The sequence below is a fragment of the Malurus melanocephalus genome, unplaced genomic scaffold (genome assembly GCF_030028575.1).
Source record: "Malurus melanocephalus ecotype Western Australia unplaced genomic scaffold, MMel_1.1 scaffold_253, whole genome shotgun sequence".
NCBI classification, from domain to species: Eukaryota; Metazoa; Chordata; class Aves; order Passeriformes; family Maluridae; genus Malurus; species Malurus melanocephalus.
The window spans coordinates 704,466-722,718 of record NW_026623485.1 but is presented as its reverse complement, the minus strand read 5'-3'; the positions used below and the strand labels follow the sequence as shown (position 1 = coordinate 722,718).

The following is an 18,253-nucleotide window of genomic DNA, read 5'->3' as shown; positions in this document are numbered from 1 at the left end:
CCCGCACCCCGGGACTCCTCACTGTGCACGGAGCGATCCCCCCGCACTCCGGGGCTCCTCACTGTGGAGGAGCGATCCCCTCGCACCCCGGGGCTCCTCACGGTGCACGGAGCGATCCCCCCGCACCCCGGGGCTCCTCACGGTGCACGGAGCGATCCCCCCGCACCCCGGGGCTCCTCACTGTGCACGGAGCGATGCCCCCGCACCCCGGGATTTCTCACTGTGCACGGAGCGATCCCCCCGCACCCCGGGACTCCTCACTGTGCACGGAGCGATCCCCCCGCACCCCGGGGCACACAGTGACCCCCGCACCTCCTGCAGCCTGTCACCAGAGCATGCAGATGCCCATGTCCCCGCAGCCTGGGTGATCCCTGGTTACGCGGTCTCGTGTCCCGCCCCACACACCGAGGGCTGTCCCTGCCGCAGGGCCCCGCGGAGCGCACGGGGCTATTTTTGGGCCGTGGCGTGGCAGCCGATCGGCAGTGCCAGGGGGGCCCCACGTCACGGGGTCGAGCGGGCCCTGCCGCCTCGGCATCGCTCCCATTCCTGCCGGCACACGGTGAGCAGCAGCACAGCTCGGCTCGGATCCCCCGGCTTACAGACAGGGAGAGGTAAAGCCTTCACCTGGCCGGGACACACCTGTGACCGGGAGCTCCSGGCATGTGAGGCACCCGGCTGCCTTCACTGCCAGGCTGCCACTGTAGGGGACATCCCAGGGCAGGGGACACCCCGTTGTAGGGAATGCTTCCTCTGGGGGGACACCCACTCCTGGAGGATACCCCACCCTATCTTGGGGGGATGCTCTGCTACAGGGGATGCTCCTTTGCAGGGGACAACCCATCCCAGGGGATGCTCCTGCTTTGRGGGACACCTCGCTRTGRGGACCATCCCACCCAGCCCTGTAGMCCCCAGCCTGTGATGACGGGGAAAGGGGCACATTGGGGGCAGCCTCATGCCATGCAGCTCATAACCTAAAAATAGTCAGCAGCTCGCAGGCCCCGGGGTAGGACTCGTCCTTTCTGTGGCAGCCACAGCGCTCGCACAAACTGGTGCCACACACGGTCCCTGGGCACAGGGCTTGGCTCTAAACCCCACAGATGGCAGGAGTTATTTTCTCCCCACTGGGGAGCTGCTCGGAGCTGGAGAAAGCCAACTGCCACCCGCTGGTGTGCCTGCTCTGCCACGAGCCCTACCAGCAGCCCTGCCTGCTCGACTGCTACCACAACTTCTGTGCCAGCTGCCTGCGAGGCCGCGCCAGCGACGGCCGCCTGCGTTGCCCCCTCTGTGGGTAAGGGACAGCCCTGCCCGGGGCATGCCAGCACTGGGGCASAGCACGGGGCTGGCAGTTCAGCAGAGCACTGCTCCCTGCACCCCCAAAGCTGCCCGGCTGGGTGTCCCTATCCTTGTCCCCATCCCATCCCTGCAGGCACCCTTCAGTGGTGAGAGGAGGTACGGGGCTGCCCCCCGTGGACCGGCTCCTGCAGTTCCTGGTGGACAGCTCAGCCGAYAGCGAGGAGGATGTGCAGTGTGCCAATTGTGACCGGTGGTGCACCAAGGCGGTGAGGGCAGCAGGGTGGGCAAGGCAGGGTGAGCAGGGGACCTCTGCCTGGGCCATGCCTGCCACCAGCCGTGTCCCCTCACACAGGAGCTGGACACCATGTACTTCTGCAACACCTGTGGGCAGCCCCTCTGTGCCCCATGCCGTGAGGAAACCCACCGTGCCAAGATGTTCGCCCGCCATGAGATCGTCTCCCTSTCCAAGCGCACCAAAGACATCCACAAGAAGTGCTGTGAGTGCCGTGCTAGGCTGTCCCTGCCATGCCGTGCTTCACAGCACCGTGCCATGTTACACCATGTCCTTGTCCCCTGCAGCACTGCATGAGGAGCCCTACATCATGTTCTCCACCGAGAAGAAGTCCATGCTCTGCATCAACTGCTTCAGGGACATGCAGGGGTGAGTAGCCCCAGCCCCACACTTGCTGCGTGCCCCATCCTGTGCCTTGCCCTGATGCCAATATCCGCAGGGAGAGCCGGGCGCACTGCATCGACATTGAGACGGCGTACATGCAGGGTTGCCAGCGGCTGGACCAGGCAGTGATGGTGAGCAGGGCTAGGGCGTGTGGGGGTAGTGTGGGGCTGCAGTGCCATCCCCTGCACTGCAGCTGCCCCACCATCCCGGGCAGGCTGTGAAGGAACTGCAGACCTCCACRCGCGAGGCCATCGTCCTGCTCAAGGCCATGATCGAGGAGGTTCGCAACAGTGCCAGTGAGGAGGAGGCAGCCATCAACTCCCTCTTCAGCCGCATGCAGGTGCGAGGCAGSTGCCTGCACACTGAGCCCTGTGCCTGCAGGACAGAGCCAGGGCAGTGGGAAGGGATTGGGGGTGCTGCAGGACACAGGGTGGCTGTGCCATTTGCAGGAGCAGCTCTCCGAGAGGAAGAAGACACTCCTGAAAGCTGTGCAGAGGTGAGGGACCATGAGCTGAACCCTGTTGTCCCAGCGYTGTCCCTGCTTCCCAAGGCATTTTGGGATGCCTGGGGCTGGATGGCTGCCTGGGATCCAGCAAAGGCTGTGCCATGCCATGCCATGCTCTGCTGCAGCCAACATGAGGAAAAGGAGAAAGCATTCAAGGAGCAGCTCGCCCACCTTGCCTCCCTGCTGCCCACCCTGCAGGTAGGGCCTCACACTMGGCAGGGACATCCTGACACTGAAGCCAGGCAGTGACAGACCCCCTCCAYACACACAGGTCCACCTGGTGACCTGCTCGGCCTTCCTGAGCTCTGCCAACAAAGCCGAGTTCCTGGACCTGGGCTATGTGAGTGTTGCCATCACTGCAGGCTGCTCGGATCATCCTGCAGCGGTGCTGGGCTGATGGGCAGGATGCTGGGCATCTCCCACCACACCAGGCACCCCTCACCACGCTTCACYGCTGCCTTTCAGCAACTGATGGAGAGGCTGCAGAGGATCGTCAAGCTGCCGCACCGCCTGCGGCCAGCCCAGACCAGCAAGGTAGAGCTCTGCCTGCAGCGCCTGCGGGCAGTGCCAGCTCTCGGCTCTACCCCAGCCCCACTCTCCTCTCTCRCTCCCCAGATCAACAGCGAGTACCGGGCAGAGTTTGCCCGCTGCCTGGAGCCCCTCCTGATGCTCAGCCCCCGCCGCTCCGTGGTGGGCAGCACCGGTGGCATCGGTCCTGGCATCGCTGGCACGAACATGTGAGGTGCTAGGATCGCACTCAGGGCACACGCGTTACTGTGTCCCCTGCCATGTGCCACACTGCACAGCCCCCTCAGCATCCCACTGTGCCAAGCTTGCCCCTGCTGCTGCCCTTGAGCCTGTCACCTCAGCAGTGGTACCGGGACAGCACGGACACAGCTGCACTGATGAACAACAGGCTTCAAGTGACAATTCTGGGAAATGGGGCAGGTGGCAGCAGGATGGGCAGCAGCAGGGCTGGCAGCCAGGGACCTGGTTGAGCCTCACTCTGTTCCCCAACCCGGCCCCTGCCACGGTCCCTGGAGGGCTCTGCCCCCTGTCCATGGGTGCTCCACCTGGGCCAGCTTCTGTTTGCCCACATGCCCGTGGCACCACAGCCTCTTTGCCCGCCACTATTTTTATCAGAATTTCAGGGAAGTGCTCARCCATTCTTCACCCAGGATATATTTAGGCCTGTTGATGTCACGGCAGCACCAGCCCTGCCAGGCTCTCCTGGACAGAGAGAACAAACAGGCACTGCTGCCCCATGGGGAACACTCCTTGTCCCCAGCCAGGCTCGGCACTRCAGGGTGGCTGAGCTCCTGGGGGCTGCTGGCCCCAGCACAGGCCGGGGGAGCACAGCGCTGCACGGTAGGACCAATGGTGGTGGCTAGGAYGGGAGATCATGGGATGGGGGAGACACAGGGGCAGTGGTGCCTGCCAAGGGGCCAGGAGATACCAGCGGTGAGGGAACAAGTTGTATCCCGCCCTTTAGAAACTGGAGGGTGCCAAGCTCGGTTCCTAGCTTCTCACTGCCACAGCCGGTTCCAAAGCTGCAGGAATCAGGAGAGCAGCCCACAGAAAGCTGATTTTTGGGGCAGTGTAAGGCACTTCTGACTGAACCCCTCTGCTCAGGCGAGGGAAGGGACATTGTTGTGGGATTTGGTGCGTCCCCAGGCTCACCAGAGCCAAGGGGTGATGGGGCTGAGCTGGCGGCATGGTCTGGCACCTTGCCCCTATTKTTGCTCACCTGCAGCATGTCACTGTCACCTCTCCATGCAGGCTCTCCGGTGGCCAATGCTCCAAGACCCTCATGGTSCCCAGCTGCCTGCCCACCAGTGACAAAATGTCCACCGGCCCCATGGTGAAGAAGCCAACGATGCACCGATACATCAGCACCAAGGTGCTGCTGGCCGAGGGGCGTGAGACCCCCTTTGCCGAGCACTGCCGCAACTACGAGAACACCTACCGGGTAGGGAGCACGGTTTGGAGCRGGATGGAGCRGGACAAGMCAAGCCAGGTTGGTGCTGYTTACGTGGCTCTGCCCCCTGACCCCACAGATGCTGCAGATGGAGATCCAGGGCCTGAAGGACCAGGTGCAGGAGCTTCACCGTGACCTCACCAAGCACCACTCGCTCATCAAGTCRGAGATCATGAGTGAGATCCTGCAGAAGTCCCTGCAGATGGATGTGCAGATTGCAGCTCACTACTCKGCCGTGGAGATGATGCGCAGCGTCTTTGAGGAGGTACAGCTGGCACATCCTGGCAGAGCAGGGCCTCTCTGTGCCATACCACCACACACTGCCCGGCTCCCTCTCCTCCTTCCAGGTTTGGGAGGAGACCTACCAGCGGGTAGCAAACGAACAGGAGATCTATGAAGGTACTGGTGACCCTGCACTCCCTCCCTGTGCTCCCTGTGCTCTGTGCCTGCACTGTGGGGGTGGCCGTACCCCAGCCCCCTTCTCTCACCCCCAGCCCAGCTCCATGACCTGCTGCAGCTGCGGCAGGAGAACAGCTGCCTGAGCACCATCACCAAGCAGATCGCGCCCTACGTTCGCTCCATCGCCAAAGTGAAGGAGCGGCTGGAGCCCAGGTGAGGGGCGCGGGACTTTCAGGGCCAGGGGGGACGTAGCCATGGCTCACACCCRTCCCACCACAGGCTGCAAGAGCCCCTGGAGCCCAAAGAAGAACAGGCCCAGATGTTGCTCAAGATCTGTGATGACAATGAAGTGGTGCCAAGGTAAGTGACAGCAAGCACCTGAGTGCCAAGTTCCTCCAATGCCCTTTCCCAGTGACCCTATCAAGGTGCCTTCCCTTCCCTAGGGATGCCTCACCCAGCAGCAACAAGGGGGCTTCAGCCAGCCCTGGAGAGGGCTTCATGCCCAGGGACACCCCTGGAGACCCCTCCCCCAAAAGCAAAGACTGCTGCAGAGGCCAGCAGAACAGCGGAGCAGAGAGTGCTGCCCCGAAAGAGCCAGCACCATAGAGCCCAGTACTGGGCACATGGCAGAGCCACTGGGCACAGCCCTGCCCCGATCACTGACCAGCTCCTCTTGCCCTGTGCCACAAGCCAGGGCAGGAAACAGCCCAGGCAGCCGTTCTGCAGCACATACAAAGGCCTCAGGTGGACTTGCTTCTGAAAAACTTTGTGCTTTCCCTTGCATGTATCAGAGTGAAATAAAAGGGTTCAGTTGTCCATGTCTGTGTAGTTCTGCAGTGCTGACAAAAGGGATCTGCTGGCTCAGGGTGCACAGCTGCTCCTAAAACCACAACGTCTGCAAATTATGGGGAAAAATAACTCCTGGTGAGGGCAGAGCCAGGGGTATGTGGCCGGGTGTTGGAGCATCCTGTTAAATGCTGAGCAGCAATGCATGAACGCGGGCTGGGTGCCAGGAACAGCTGCTCCAGGGGTTCCCTGCGCAACTGGGCTAGCTGAGAACTCACTGATTGCTGTGGCACAGAGGGCAGGGTTTTATGGATTACTCCAGCTTTTTCCTAAAGCTTCACATGCCTTCCCCATACCTGGTGAGCTGCTGTCTCCTCACAGAGCTTCTGGTCACAGGATTTGGGAAAAGGAAGGGAGGCTGCTCATCTAAACAGCGCCGAGACACTGAAGGTTTTGCTCAAGATGAAATTTATCCCTTTCTTTTGGTGCCAATGCATCCCACTTGGACAGAACCTGCACAGCAGGAACTGGCACTTAGGAAATTAAGAGAGAGGTGCATTTACTAGGAGGAACAAATGGGAATGAAGCTTTGTTTCTGTTGTCAGCATATCAAACCCCAGTGACAGTTGTTTGTTTCAAAGTTCCTTTGAACAAGGGAACAGCAGGAACATTRCTGTTATTGTTACAAAAAAATTAGTTATAGATTAACCTGCCCCGAGGCACCACCGGCTGCAAGATCAGATCAAACTTCCCTGAGACACAAACAGTCCAAGGGGGAGCCAAGCGCCCAGCACAGATCAGCACTCTCCAAATAAGTGTGTTTTCACCTTTGTTCTTTTCTCCCAAGCCAAAACCCTGCTCAGCAAAGGACAAGTCAGCAGCGAGGGCATCAGGCAGGTGCTCTGTGACCAAACAAACCGAGGGGAGGGGGTCTGCATCAGYTCAGGGTCAGGGTTAGGGTCAGCCTCATCCCTGTGGCTGCACAGCCCAAGTCACGAAGTCACAATCGTGCCTCAATGCAGTGCTGGAGCGTTCTGAGAACCCACCAGAAATTACAAAGGATTCTTGTTTCCATGATGSCACCAGCACCTTGAGAGACCTTCAAATAACCAGACAGAAGTTGACAATGTTTTCTCATGTTTGTTTTTATAAAAAAAGAAAAAACCCAAGCCATTCTCACCAAGTGCCCCTTCCTGAGCCGTACCGCAGCGCCTTCCCCATGGAACATCACAAGCTCCAAGCATGAACTGACAAGCAACTCATTTCCATTCCAGCAAGGAAGAATAATGTAGAACTCAAGAAAACAGTGAACCTCTTTGGTATATAACTACAAAATTATAATACCACACAGCTCAGTGGGAACCATTTTCAAATGGTCACTATAAAAGAGCGTTAGCTAGCCCAACTCTTCTCCTGGTTGGAGATTTCCCTAGAAGCATCTCCTACTCACCYCAACATCACAGCTTTTGCCCAAAAGAGCAGGGGAGGATCTCAGGGACTAAAGCCCTTAGGAAGCCTGGCAGCTGTGGTTCTTTCACAACCAAAATCCTGGGATCTCTGCAAGATGGAGGCAGCCTGGCAGGCTAGGAAGCAGCGCGATTTGGAAGCAGGAAGAAGGAACAGAGGTGGCAGTGGGAGGCAGCAGCTGGAACAGTGACACTGCACCTGCAGCAGCATCCAAGGGAGGCAGAGTGGGCCCRGAGGTGCTCAGATCCAGTGCACAAGGCAAGCAGCAGAACCCTCCCTGCAGACCCCAAGGCCTAGAGAGAGCTGAGCAGTGCCATGCTGACGGCACTCTGGCGCTTCAAGAGCAGGCAGAGCTGGGGGCTGCTCCCACAGTTGCCCCAGTGCCAGCTCAAGGAGTTGGGCACATGGAGATTAAAGCCATGTCACCAGGCTCACGAGGTCAGAAAGCTTTAAAATCGAATTATGCCAGAGGAACAATCTGCTGCCCAGCACCTTCCCTGCCCAGGGCCAGGATGGCAGTGCTGTTTCCTGGTAGAATCGGTTCCAGAGGCGTTCCAAGACAATTCAGCTGCTGCAGGCAGGAGGATTCATTCTCTTTAGGGTCGCTACAGGCTAAGTTATCTGGAAGATCCCTGAATGTGCAACGAAGGACTGATCTCAAGGAGGAGGGACGAGCTTCTGATCTGCAAGTGACCCGGCAGGCCGCCCAACGCTGCAGCCCTCCACCAGCTCCTCCTGGGTGGCCGGGAAATACCAACAGGCACCTCTCGATGCTGGTGCCCCACAGGCACCAGGCACAGCAGGAGCTGGGCGTTTGCTCAGCCAGTCTGGTTTCTGCCCATGTTACAGTTCCAATTTTACTCCTTTAATAAAAGGGAGACCCGATGGCACCTTCCTTTTATACTCCAGGTACTCTTCTCCGAAGAAGTGAATGAGTGTGATCTCCTCCTCCTCGATCCGCTCCCTGAAGAAGCGCCAGGACGCCAGTGCGTAGCCCACCACGCAGATGGGATTGCAGAGCAACACCTGCAACAGATGCTGCTGGTGAGCATCCCCTCAAGAACCCAAGGCTGCCCACAGCTCCTTTCCCTCCAGTAATATGGACACAGAAAAAGAAAAGATCCCAACACATCCAGTGAAACTTCTTAAGCACTGATTTCTCCCCAGAATGAAGAAAGCAGCACACAGGCAGCACTAGCTCCACTGCCACAGCTCTCCAGTGCTCCATGTGCCACTTTTATGGACTCTCTCCAGAGAAATACAATCCAATGCCAACCCCCAGCCAGAAGAACACACAGCTACAGCAGCACTGAGCCACAGCTCACCTACAGCTGGCCAGAGCTGACCCTCTGGTCAGGGAGTTTYCTTGCCCTCCAGCACAGGACTGGKGYTTGGCAGAGCCAGGTTGAGTCTGASCACTCATGGAAGGCATTTTGACCACAGGGACACAGAAAAATCTGCACACCAGCTTTAGAGCAGCAGCAAATCACACCCCAAGCCTCAGGGAGGGTTTTGGCTGAAATCTCAGCTTCACTACCCCTCCTCACTGCACAGAGAAAATTAAGGCAACAGGGTCTTCCCAAAGGTCACATGGGGCAGAATGCTCAGGGATTCCTGATTCCCTGTGTGCCAGTGGGAGGCAGCAGAATCCATGACCAGGTCACCTATGCCACAGAATGCTGTCTGTYCCCCATCACAGAGTGGGCAGCATTCAGAGCAAAGACCGAGGCTGTGACACCAAAGTATCTGAGCAAGTTGGATACAGTACCTGTGTTCCAATACTCCAGTAAAACCATCCCACGTAGGACGGGTGCCGGAACCACCCGTACACCCCACTTGTCACCAAAGTGTGGGTGTCAGATTTCTCATTCTGAACGATGTGGTTGAAGTTGGAGCCGGCCGTAAGCATGGCCGCCTTCCTCAGGCAGTCCCCGAAGATCACCATCAGCAGCCCCACGGTGCTCAGCCAGGTGATCTGCTTCAGTTCTGCATGGACAGGGAGGGGCACAACAGGTTTGCACAGGTCTCGAGGGGGTGCAGGGGGCTGCTCGGTAAGCGGGCTTTGGTCCCCATCTCAAAGCAAAATGCGTGACAGCCGCAGCCATGTGCTGCCATCCTGCACTGAACAGATAAAACCAGCAACCCCTGCCTGGTGTTAGCACGGATTAGCCCATTAGTCCCCCAGCTGTAGGGACTGAGCAAAGCCAACAYAAAGCACAGCCAAGGACATGCTCAAGCCACTATAAAACAACAGCTTTCCTCTCCCAAGAACAAACAGAAGAGTTTGCCCCAGACTGGGCTAACAGCAACAGATTTTGATAACTTGATTTTATTCATATCAAAAGGCAACACCTGGGTGTACCTGATGCATCATTCYTGTAGCACTAAAGCAGGAAAGGGCTGAAGATCCCCTGGCCTGGCATGTCAGAGTGAGGGAGGGGGAGTTCACCTGCCCTCTCGAGATCCARCCCGAGAGGCTTTGAGCACAGAGGGATTATGACCATAGCAAAGCTGCTGCAGGGCTGTCACGGGGCAGCAAGCTGAGGGTCACCTGCACTTTGCTACCAGACAGATGGACCCCAGGCGAGCCACGTGTGCAGACTCAGGGAGGGACAGGGTGGCCGACCTGGGAAGAAGAGCTTCTCCAGCGTGAACTCCACCCAGGAGGAGAGGGCAGCCAGATTGTACTCAAAGCTGTGGTTGAGTAGGAAGGAGTCCAGCGAAAGGCTGCGCGGGTTGTTGATGGCTGTCACCAGATACTCCGAGTAGTGAAAGAGGGAGAGGGAGCACATGTACCTGCGGCGGGAGGGAGGGAGGGCACGTTTAGGAGGGTCGGGGGCACCGCCCGACCCGGTCGGAGACACTGCCCGTCCAGGGCCCGCCCTTACCATCCGAAGTGGCGCCAGGCGGAGCGGCCGGCGCTCAACAGCAGCCCGCAGCCGAAGGCGAAGCCCAGGAAACAGGCCCGGACGGCGATCTGCAAGCACAGGGAGGGGAGAACGCGCTGCCGCAGCTGCTCCCCGGGCCCGGGGTATCCCGACGGCCGCACTCCAGCCGGGACAGGACCCTCCACAGCCGCACTCCACGCCCCCGCCCGCCGCCGCCACCCCCGTACCTTGTAGAGCGGCCGCGGGTAGAGGAGCAGCAGCGCCGCGTTCACGCCCGCCACGTGCAGAGCGAGAGCCAGGCGGCCGCGCAGGCCGGGAGTGGCTAGCAGCGCAGGGGACGAGCCGAGCAGAAGCGGCAGGGCCGCCACCGAGGCGCCGAGCAGGAAGGAGCAAAGGCTGGCGCGGCCCTCCCGGCCCAGCCGCCCCCTCCGCGCCGCCGCCGCCGCCGCCATCATGGCGGCCCTGCCCCGCCCGCGTCGCCCGGGAAACGGCCCCGCCGGTCTCGCGAGAGCCCCGCCCCGCGCAAACGCGGCAGCGGCAGCAGATCGGCGCTATTCTCGCGAGAGTTCCSGCGGCTGAGGGGCGGGCYCGGGCCGGGGCTGAGGGGGCCGGGGCTGAGGGGGCCGGGTCGGGCCGTGTTGAGCTCGGTCAATGTGCACCAGACGCAAATGGTTTTGAGCATCCCCAGGCATGGTGATCCCACCACCTTCCTCCTGCCCGACTACCCGAACAGGGAAAACATTTTCTCCTATCTCATTCTGAATTTCTACTCACTCATTACCCCCCTGACTTCTCACTGTAGGCACAGCAGAAAAGGCCAGCCCCCACCTCACTACAGCCTCCTGTCAGGTTTATTGTTTAATATCCCAAACCAGGGATTAAACTCATTCCAACAGGAGCTGCTCTGGCAGTTCCGTTAAACAGCCAGACTTCCTTAAAAATAAAGTCGGGAGCGCCTGGTGCCACTTGGAGAGCGCGGGTGGATCTGGGGGAGGAAGGAAAAGCGCAATTGTTTGAAATAAAAGTGTCAGCCTTTCATTCCAGTCAATGAAACAGACTTTATTTATGCCACATGACTTCTTAAATAATTTAGATGTGCACAGAGAAACTACCTAAAGATGTCAAGAGACATTCAGTGCGGCCCCAGCGCAACACAGCGCGTACGAAAGCTTTGGTGTGCATGGTAGGACAAACCAGCAAGTTGAACAACAGCAGCACAAAGAACTCGCGGCCTCACACGCCCCTCAAGCCACCACAACCTCTGTCCCGGCTCTGACACAGGCGGGAAGCGTCACCAACTGGATCAAACAGCGACCACGGCTCTCTGGAAGGGGATGGCGAGGGCCTGGGAAGACTCCTTGGGGGCTTTCAGGGAGCTTCAGCCACCCGAAGCACGAGGTGTACAGCGCTGAGCCCAGCAGCAGCAGCGAAGCAGCGGCGCCGGCAGCGGGCTGGGGCGGGCGGAGGAGGCGCGGGGCTGGCGCGGACTGGACACGAAACGAACGGGAACAATTCGATGTTCGGCGGGCGCTGGCAGTGAGGGCACGGGGCAGATCACTGCTGGGCAGCCTGCTGCATCTGCGCCTGCCGCTTGGCTTTGGTTTGCAGGTACCTGCCCTTCCCTTCCTCGAAGCGACGCTTCTCRTCCTCCGTCTCCGTCTGCGGACGCAGAAAGGATAAGAAGCCACAGTGTCAGCGTGCTGTGAGTGTGTGTGGGAAGAAAACACACCTCCGCTCGTGGAAATGTGAGGGAAAAGCTGCCCTGCCTCAAACACACAGTGTGACAGCCAGTGTGCTCCTGCATTGAGCAGGAGATCTGTGCCACATCAAATATTAACCAACAAACACTCCCAGTCAGGAGTGCCATGTCAGCAAAGCCCTGCCAGGATTAAGGGAGCTAAAATAGGCAGGACTGCAATGGGGACACCACAGGGAGCAGCGATGAGGGATGTGGGACCCTCCATTGCCACTCAGGGTTCCCTGGTGCAAGGCCTGCACACAGCCTGTTCTCAACCATGAGAAAGGAGAAAATCCCCAACCTCCACATTGGCAATTTTCAAAATAAATAAAAAATAAAAACAAACAAGCAAAACAAACAAAAATCCCAGCAGCCTGCCCTGGAAAGTCTCATTCATGCTCATGTTTTTTTGCTGAGCAATGCAGGGGAAGTGGATTTCTTGGACAAAAAGGGCACCTGGGCTGTTCCCTGGGAGAAGCAGAAGAGGCCATGGCCCTGCTKGCTCCAGTCAGGGAGAAAAGCTCTTACCAGCAGCTGCGGAACGGGCAGGGGCTTCCCCTCCTTGCTCAGGGACACATAGGTGAAGAAGGCGCTGACGGCACGGTACCGCTCCCGAGGCTCATCCACAAAYGGGTCAGCATCCACAAAGACTTCTATTTCCATGGATTTATTGCTTGTGAATGTCATGCGTCCTGAGACGGTGATGACACAGCCTGTGAAGCAGAGAGGGGCTGGTGAAGGGAGCAAGGGGTCCTGTATGTTTTATGCTCAAGCTGTGTCTTACGCAGAGCACGGGACAAATCTAACAGGGACTAAATTTCTCTGCCAGCATGTCCTGAGCATGCACCCAAGGGAGCCAGGGAGATCACAGTGCCTGCCAYCACCCTTGGTACCTTTTTTGATCTTCTCGTGGAAGTTGATGGCATCCACCGAGGCAGTGACAATGTTGGTCTTGCAGTGGCGGGCCGCCACAATCCCAGCAACCTCATCCATGAGCTTCATGGTGACGCCTGTAGGGAAAGCAGAGTGTCCTGTCTGAGGGAAGTCAGTGGGATTTGGGGAAAACCATGCAAACGTCAGTATGGTAGTTTTGCATGGCCAAAGCTACACTGAGGAATTGGACTGGAGACTGAGTCCCAGCTTCTGGAAATCCCAGTACCAGCACAAAGACTCCTGTCAATACCAGGGCAACATCCTCACAGACCTGTGATTAAGAACTAGGTCAGGTCTGTCTCTCCCAAATTTCTCTGTGCAAACTTGCAAGGCACAATCAATCCCAGACACCTCCAAACAGCTCTGAGGCACRTTGGGTTTGTTTTTTTAAGGACATGATCAGGTATGTGTTGTCCCAGCCCTCAGTAAACACACATGCCAGCCCTGCAGGTGATGAGTGCTGCCAGCCGAGAGGAAATTATTTCAGCTAATTGCAGTCACACGCTGGGTGTTTGTACTCYGGGATTTGCAATCTCAGAGGCGATGACAACACTCTAGGATTTACAGTTCCGGTATATGAGTTTTTAGGGCACAGAAAAAGACAAAGCTTTAATCTCAGCTGAAGCAACTCTGCCCCCGACAGTCAGTGTAAATGGGCCTGTCTGCCTTCAGAGGTAGAACCCACTAAAAACACACTCTCCAACCACACTCTGCTCAAGGGAAAAGCCATGGACATGCTACCCAGTGKCTGTGCAGGAGGGCAGTGCTCACTCACCTCCGTGCACAAAGCCCAGCAGCGTGCAGTCTGACGGCCCCACCAGGTGGATCAGGCTGGACTGGCTGTAGCTGACGGTGTGCGGCTCTGCTTAGGGAGCAAAGTGAGGTGAAAGCTGCTCGGCTGGCACCCATACACCACCGTACACCCCTGTCTTAAGTTGTCCAAAGGAAGAAAACATGGGGCTGGCTTGTGCAAAGCCGAACTATGTTGAAATCAGTGATTGCACCAGGCTGGAGAAGTTCCAAGAGCAGAGACTGTTCACCACCTGACGGGCCGCTGCCTCCCTTTAATCCCCATCCATCCCCTTTATTCTAGCTCAGCTCATTTCTTTCTGTTCAAGCTTTCAAAGAGCATGACAGCAAACAGGAGTGAACTGGGGCATGTGGCTGTCTGCTTCCCCCCTCAGCTGAACCTCCCAGACCCGGCTGCACAGAGGCCCTGATTTCCCCTTGGTGGGAAGACTTCCACCCCCATGCCCCCAACCCTGGCATATATTGGTGTCCCCTGTCCCACCACAACGTCCAGGTGACAGAAGTCACACTCCCCAACTCCCAGCAGAGGAAATCCTCTCTCAGAAGTGGCTGTGTTTTCTATCTAATGAGAGATGTTAAAGGAGCTCAGAGGAGGGAAAACCACCCAAATCCCACTCAGGGTGACCACCCATGCAGCAGTGCCCAYCAAGCCTTACCTTTTGTCTGCCTGTCTGTGAGCAGGGGGACAGAGGGGAAAAAAGCATTTGAGCAACTGTCATTCCCCATCATAACCCCAGCATTCCCCATGTGCCACCTCTCCACCTCTGCCTGAAGACCACAGSCAAACCTAGAGTCCTCCCTTGCCCAACATTTGCATTTACCCCTTCCTGAGCAAAACCAGCTCTAGTTGCACACAAGCACACAGGGGACATATGGAGTTTTGGATAGGGAACTCCAGGAACGGAGTTTTGGATAGGGATCTCACCCACCAGCCCCTGCAGTGCATCACAGATGTCCACTCAGTTTCCCCCTCCATTCACACACTGTGGCTCCAAAATTCCACCCCATCCCCGGTGTTTCAGAATGCACACTTACAGCTCCAGCATCCCCTGGGGATGGCTGAAGTTGCCTGGGGACCTGTTTGGCCTCCTACTACTGCTGGGAAATTTRTACTGGCTACACACTGCCCGCCTTACCTGGGTTGATGACAGGTAAGATCACGTCACCATTTCTCTGCTTGGTTTCCAGCCGATCCAGCTTTTGCTCCTCATAACGCTTCTTCCCCTCATCCTCCTGCTCCTTTCTTGCATACTGAAATAGAAGGCTCGTAAGAAGGGGGTTGGCAAAGCCACTGGCACAGCTGGGAGTGCCAACAGGGCCAGGTTAGTGCCATTCCACAGAGAGGACAAGTTCCAGTTTTGGGGGACTCAAGCAAGCTGTCCTACCTGGATGGGGGGAACCTCAACGACCTTATTCACATTCTTCAGGGACAGTGGCACATACCACAGTGTTGCCTTGTTCGTCACCTTCTTTGCTCCTGGAGGACAAGGGTACAGCAGGTGATGGTGCCAAAGCCAGCAGTGCTGTACCTGCCACGGTTYGGGGCTGGGCACACACGGGCAGTGCCACTGACATTGGTGGCCCCTTGCCCTGCTGGCTTCTGCCAGGCTTTAACTCGCAGCAGATGTGACAACATGCTTTTGGGAAGGTGTCCCAGCAAGCAGAACTGGTTGTCACAGCAACAGGAGGAAAGGGGAATTTTTCAGGCCAAAGACAGCCACAGGCAGAAAATCAGGCAGGAAGAGCTACCAGCAGATTTTCCTGTAATTCACTACAATGGAGCCATAAACCACAGGGAGTCCTCTCGGCCTCCCTTCCCAGTACCAGCCCTCCCTGCAMCCCTGGCCCTGTCAATAAACATGCTAGATCTCCTCTCTGCTGAATGCTGCCAGTGACAGAGCGGAGGATGTGGTCACTGCTGCGAGCTCTCAGCTTAACACCATTATTCCCCGAGTTTTGGAATGCAGCCACCAGCAGCCACCCACCTGTTAAAATGTTTTCAGACATGACGTTGACCTGAACCTCCACAGAGTGCCTGGAGGTGTAGGTGATCTCAGCACTGACGTTGGCCACCTCGCCAATGCACATCGGCGAGAGGAAGTCCGTCCGCTCCACCCGTGCCAGTGCAGCCACACAGGGCTCCTGAGGACGGTGAGACAGCCAAGACATTGATCACAGCCACGCCACGTGGGACCACAGCTGTCAGCTCCCAAGACCAGCCAAACCAGCCATGCCATGTGCGGCTCTGATATTTCAACCTCCACCTTATCAGCCACTGGCCACGCTTCCTTCCCCATCTGTAACCAACACCGGGGATGCCCCGACTCACCGTTCTTTGAAGTTAAAATAACAGCTAACAGCAATAACGAGAAATAACGTTTCTTCTGGTAAACCACAATTTCAGCAGAATGCTTACAGCTCCAGGGACCCTGCCCCAGCTGCAGCCGGAGCCACCAGTGGTTTGCACACAGGAGCAAACACTGTCACTGCGGGACCCCTGCTGCCTCTGAGATGTGGCRGGGGCGGGTCAAGAATCATCATGCCACAGGCTGGCAGGCACTCCGGAAGCTACTCACCCCAGCCTGGGAGTTGCAGTGGCGGGTGCTGATGATGGCTCCTGCCTCCTCGATCATCTTCAGGATGGTCCCCCCGTGGACATTTCCCGCGATGTTGGCATCGTCTGGGCGCATAATCCTGCCGAAGGAGGCACATGAGAGTTCGCAACCCCTGCCGCGCCCCCTGTCCGGTCCCGGTGCGGCCGCCCGGAGGCAGCGCATCGCCCACCGGCTGAGCTGCCAGGCCATCGCTGCTCGCACGCGGCTTCCTGTAAGCGGCAATGGAAGCCGCTCCGAATTACCACTAGGAGCGGAAGGAAGCAGGGCGCGTCTGCCGGGGCAGCCGGCGGCTCACCGGGGCCGCGCCCCGCCGGGCCCCGCTGCGGCACAGACAGAGCCGGGCACGTGTCGCCGCTCCACGCGGCCTCCCGGCAGCGGCAGCGCTTTCTACCAACGGCGAATAATGGCCCGTGGGGMGCTGAGGCAGCGGCTGCGCGCCGGCTCGGACAGGAGCTGCTGTTTGAGGGCAGCAGTGTCCGAGAGCCGCGGCAACACAGGCGCTCCCAGCTCCCGCAGCACGGAGCACGGGCGCGGCGCTGCTGCGCTCTGCCCGTGGCGGGTGTAACCGGCAGCATGACTAACACGGGCGGCGCCGCTGATGCCGGCAGAAGGGCGGGCATCATTTCGGCTGCAGACCGGCGTCCGCCCGCGGCCTCGAGAGCGCCCGCCTCCCTGTCCAGCCCTGCCCTGCCCAGCCTTGCCCGAGCCCCCGGCCGCGGCGGCGCCGTACCTGGACACCTGGATAGCGGCCGGGCTCGGGCCCGCGGCCCCCGGCTCCGACATGGCGGCACCGGCGCCCCGCCCGCAGCGGCGCTGCAGCACCGCCGCTCTCGGTCCCGCCCCGCCGCTCCCCAGGCACGCCCGCCGCGCCCCGGTCCCGCCCCGCCGCACCATTGGCGGGCACAGCGCGCCGCGCCCCCGCGCGGGGAGGAGCGCCGGGGCCGCGGGGAACCGGGGCTGGGGGGCGGCTCCGGCGATACCCGCCGAGTCGTGTGACCCCACCGGGACTGGGGTCCCTCCGCCGCCCCGGGAGTGCTCTGTCAGCGTGGGGACTCGTTGGAGCCAGGGTTTTCGGGTCGGCAYGTGCAGCACCCCCTCTCAGCCCGGCCGCCTCCCGCGTTTCTGGYGCCGTCGGTTCTCTCCGATTGGGACACAGATCCCCGGAGCGTCCAGGGATTTTGGGTTCGGTGGTGGTGACAGTCCCGAGCAGGCAGTGAAAGCTCGCAGTGGAGCACACGCAGGGTCCAGAGGAGGTCCAGGATCCGGGCCCGGGAGACACGGASGTGCCGGGAGCCGTGGCACTGACGGCCTCACCAACCGCGAGCTTCGGCTCTCGTTGGTGCGAGCGCGGCGGCGCKTCTCCGTGAGGGACCGGAGGGTCTGCCGGCAGACGGGACGGCCCGGGGGCGAGGGGACTGGGAATGCCCGAGCTCTGACCTTGCASGGCTGGGCGGAGGCAGGTGCGGGGGGCAGGAAGCAGGGTTCCTGCAGCGCGACGCCCGGCGGGAACATGGTGCTCCSGCGCTCGGTATTGCCTCGGGCTTTATGAGCCACTGGCGGGGCAGGGCAGGAGGGCCGGGCACGGAGGGCGGGGGGCAGGCAGGGAAGGAGGAGGGCAGGGCGGCCTTGCCGCTGTCCCCGGTGCTGATCGAGAGGCACAGCCGCTGTCCGCGGTCCTGGTAGCGGGGGTGGACCCGCTGTCAGTCCCGCCGCCCRCTGCCCATCCCCGTGCTGGCGGTAGTGGTCGCCGCTGCGCGCCCTGCCCGCGGACCTGCCGTTGGTTCCCGTGATGCCAGCACCCCACGGCCGGCTGAGGCGGGGCAGCCGCCCGCGCAGCGCCCCGTGTTCTGCCCGCGCCTCCTGGACCGGCAGCTCACGTCGGGGCTGCCGGAGGAGCCCATCTTTGCCGCGCCTCTCGCGTGGGCGGGCGGCGGGCGGGGACACCCGTGGGGCCGCTGCCTAAGGCCGCGGGCAGCGGAACCGGCAGCCGGCCCGGTCCGCTTTGCGGTCCCCTCGGATTTGTACCGGTCCCGGTCTCTGCCGCCACCCGGCAAAGAGCGGCTGCCCCAGCTGAAGCCGGGGGGAGCGGTGCGGGGGTCCCGAGCAGCGGGCAATCGTCGCGCCGTCGGGCGGGGCGGGCGGAGGGGCGGCCCCGGGGGCGGGAG

At 59.7% G+C, this 18,253-nt stretch overlaps 4 protein-coding genes across 9 annotated transcripts in view; 2 read left to right on the top strand and 2 right to left on the bottom strand.

The window, feature by feature from the left end:
* Nucleotides 1-918: 918 nt before the first annotated feature.
* RNF207 (ring finger protein 207) lies at nucleotides 919-5,649 on the top strand. The gene is made up of 17 exons (XM_057375635.1): nucleotides 919-1,288; nucleotides 1,427-1,559; nucleotides 1,646-1,790; nucleotides 1,873-1,954; nucleotides 2,025-2,100; nucleotides 2,184-2,309; nucleotides 2,419-2,465; nucleotides 2,600-2,672; nucleotides 2,746-2,814; nucleotides 2,940-3,008; nucleotides 3,090-3,211; nucleotides 4,254-4,443; nucleotides 4,532-4,717; nucleotides 4,800-4,851; nucleotides 4,947-5,064; nucleotides 5,131-5,211; nucleotides 5,295-5,649. Exons 1-17 carry the CDS (start codon nucleotides 1,098-1,100, stop codon nucleotides 5,455-5,457), a joined length of 1,923 nt encoding a protein of 640 aa, XP_057231618.1. The 5' UTR covers nucleotides 919-1,097; the 3' UTR covers nucleotides 5,458-5,649.
* Nucleotides 5,650-6,764: 1,115 nt separating this feature from the next.
* ICMT (isoprenylcysteine carboxyl methyltransferase) lies at nucleotides 6,765-10,462 on the bottom strand. Its single transcript, XM_057375634.1, has 5 exons — nucleotides 10,220-10,462; nucleotides 9,993-10,081; nucleotides 9,731-9,900; nucleotides 8,873-9,090; nucleotides 6,765-8,130 (listed from the first exon to the last, which is right to left on the bottom strand). The coding sequence occupies exons 1-5, from the start codon at nucleotides 10,445-10,447 to the stop codon at nucleotides 7,948-7,950; spliced, it is 888 nt and encodes a 295-aa protein (XP_057231617.1). The 5' UTR covers nucleotides 10,448-10,462; the 3' UTR covers nucleotides 6,765-7,947.
* Nucleotides 10,463-11,031: 569 nt separating this feature from the next.
* ACOT7 (acyl-CoA thioesterase 7) lies at nucleotides 11,032-16,923 on the bottom strand. Of its 6 annotated transcripts, none has more exons than XM_057375628.1 (10): nucleotides 16,819-16,923; nucleotides 16,050-16,167; nucleotides 15,459-15,615; nucleotides 14,859-14,950; nucleotides 14,610-14,724; nucleotides 14,130-14,144; nucleotides 13,439-13,525; nucleotides 12,624-12,740; nucleotides 12,259-12,443; nucleotides 11,032-11,651 (listed from the first exon to the last, which is right to left on the bottom strand). In XM_057375628.1, the coding sequence occupies exons 1-10, from the start codon at nucleotides 16,869-16,871 to the stop codon at nucleotides 11,547-11,549; spliced, it is 1,044 nt and encodes a 347-aa protein (XP_057231611.1). In that variant the 5' UTR covers nucleotides 16,872-16,923; the 3' UTR covers nucleotides 11,032-11,546. The 6 variants fall into 6 exon arrangements, with proteins under 6 accessions (XP_057231611.1, XP_057231615.1, XP_057231613.1 ...); XM_057375632.1 differs by lacking the exon at nucleotides 16,819-16,923 and adding an exon at nucleotides 16,384-16,462; XM_057375630.1 differs by lacking the exon at nucleotides 16,819-16,923 and adding an exon at nucleotides 16,258-16,376.
* Nucleotides 16,870-18,253, top strand: part of LOC130579078 (espin-like protein) — a 12,870-nt gene continuing 11,486 nt past the window's right edge. Inside the window, exons 1-2 of the mRNA XM_057375624.1 lie at nucleotides 16,870-17,616; nucleotides 17,772-18,176. Of these exons, the coding sequence (XP_057231607.1) occupies nucleotides 16,870-17,616; nucleotides 17,772-18,176 (1,152 nt within the window). The remainder of the gene's footprint in view (nucleotides 17,617-17,771; nucleotides 18,177-18,253) is intronic.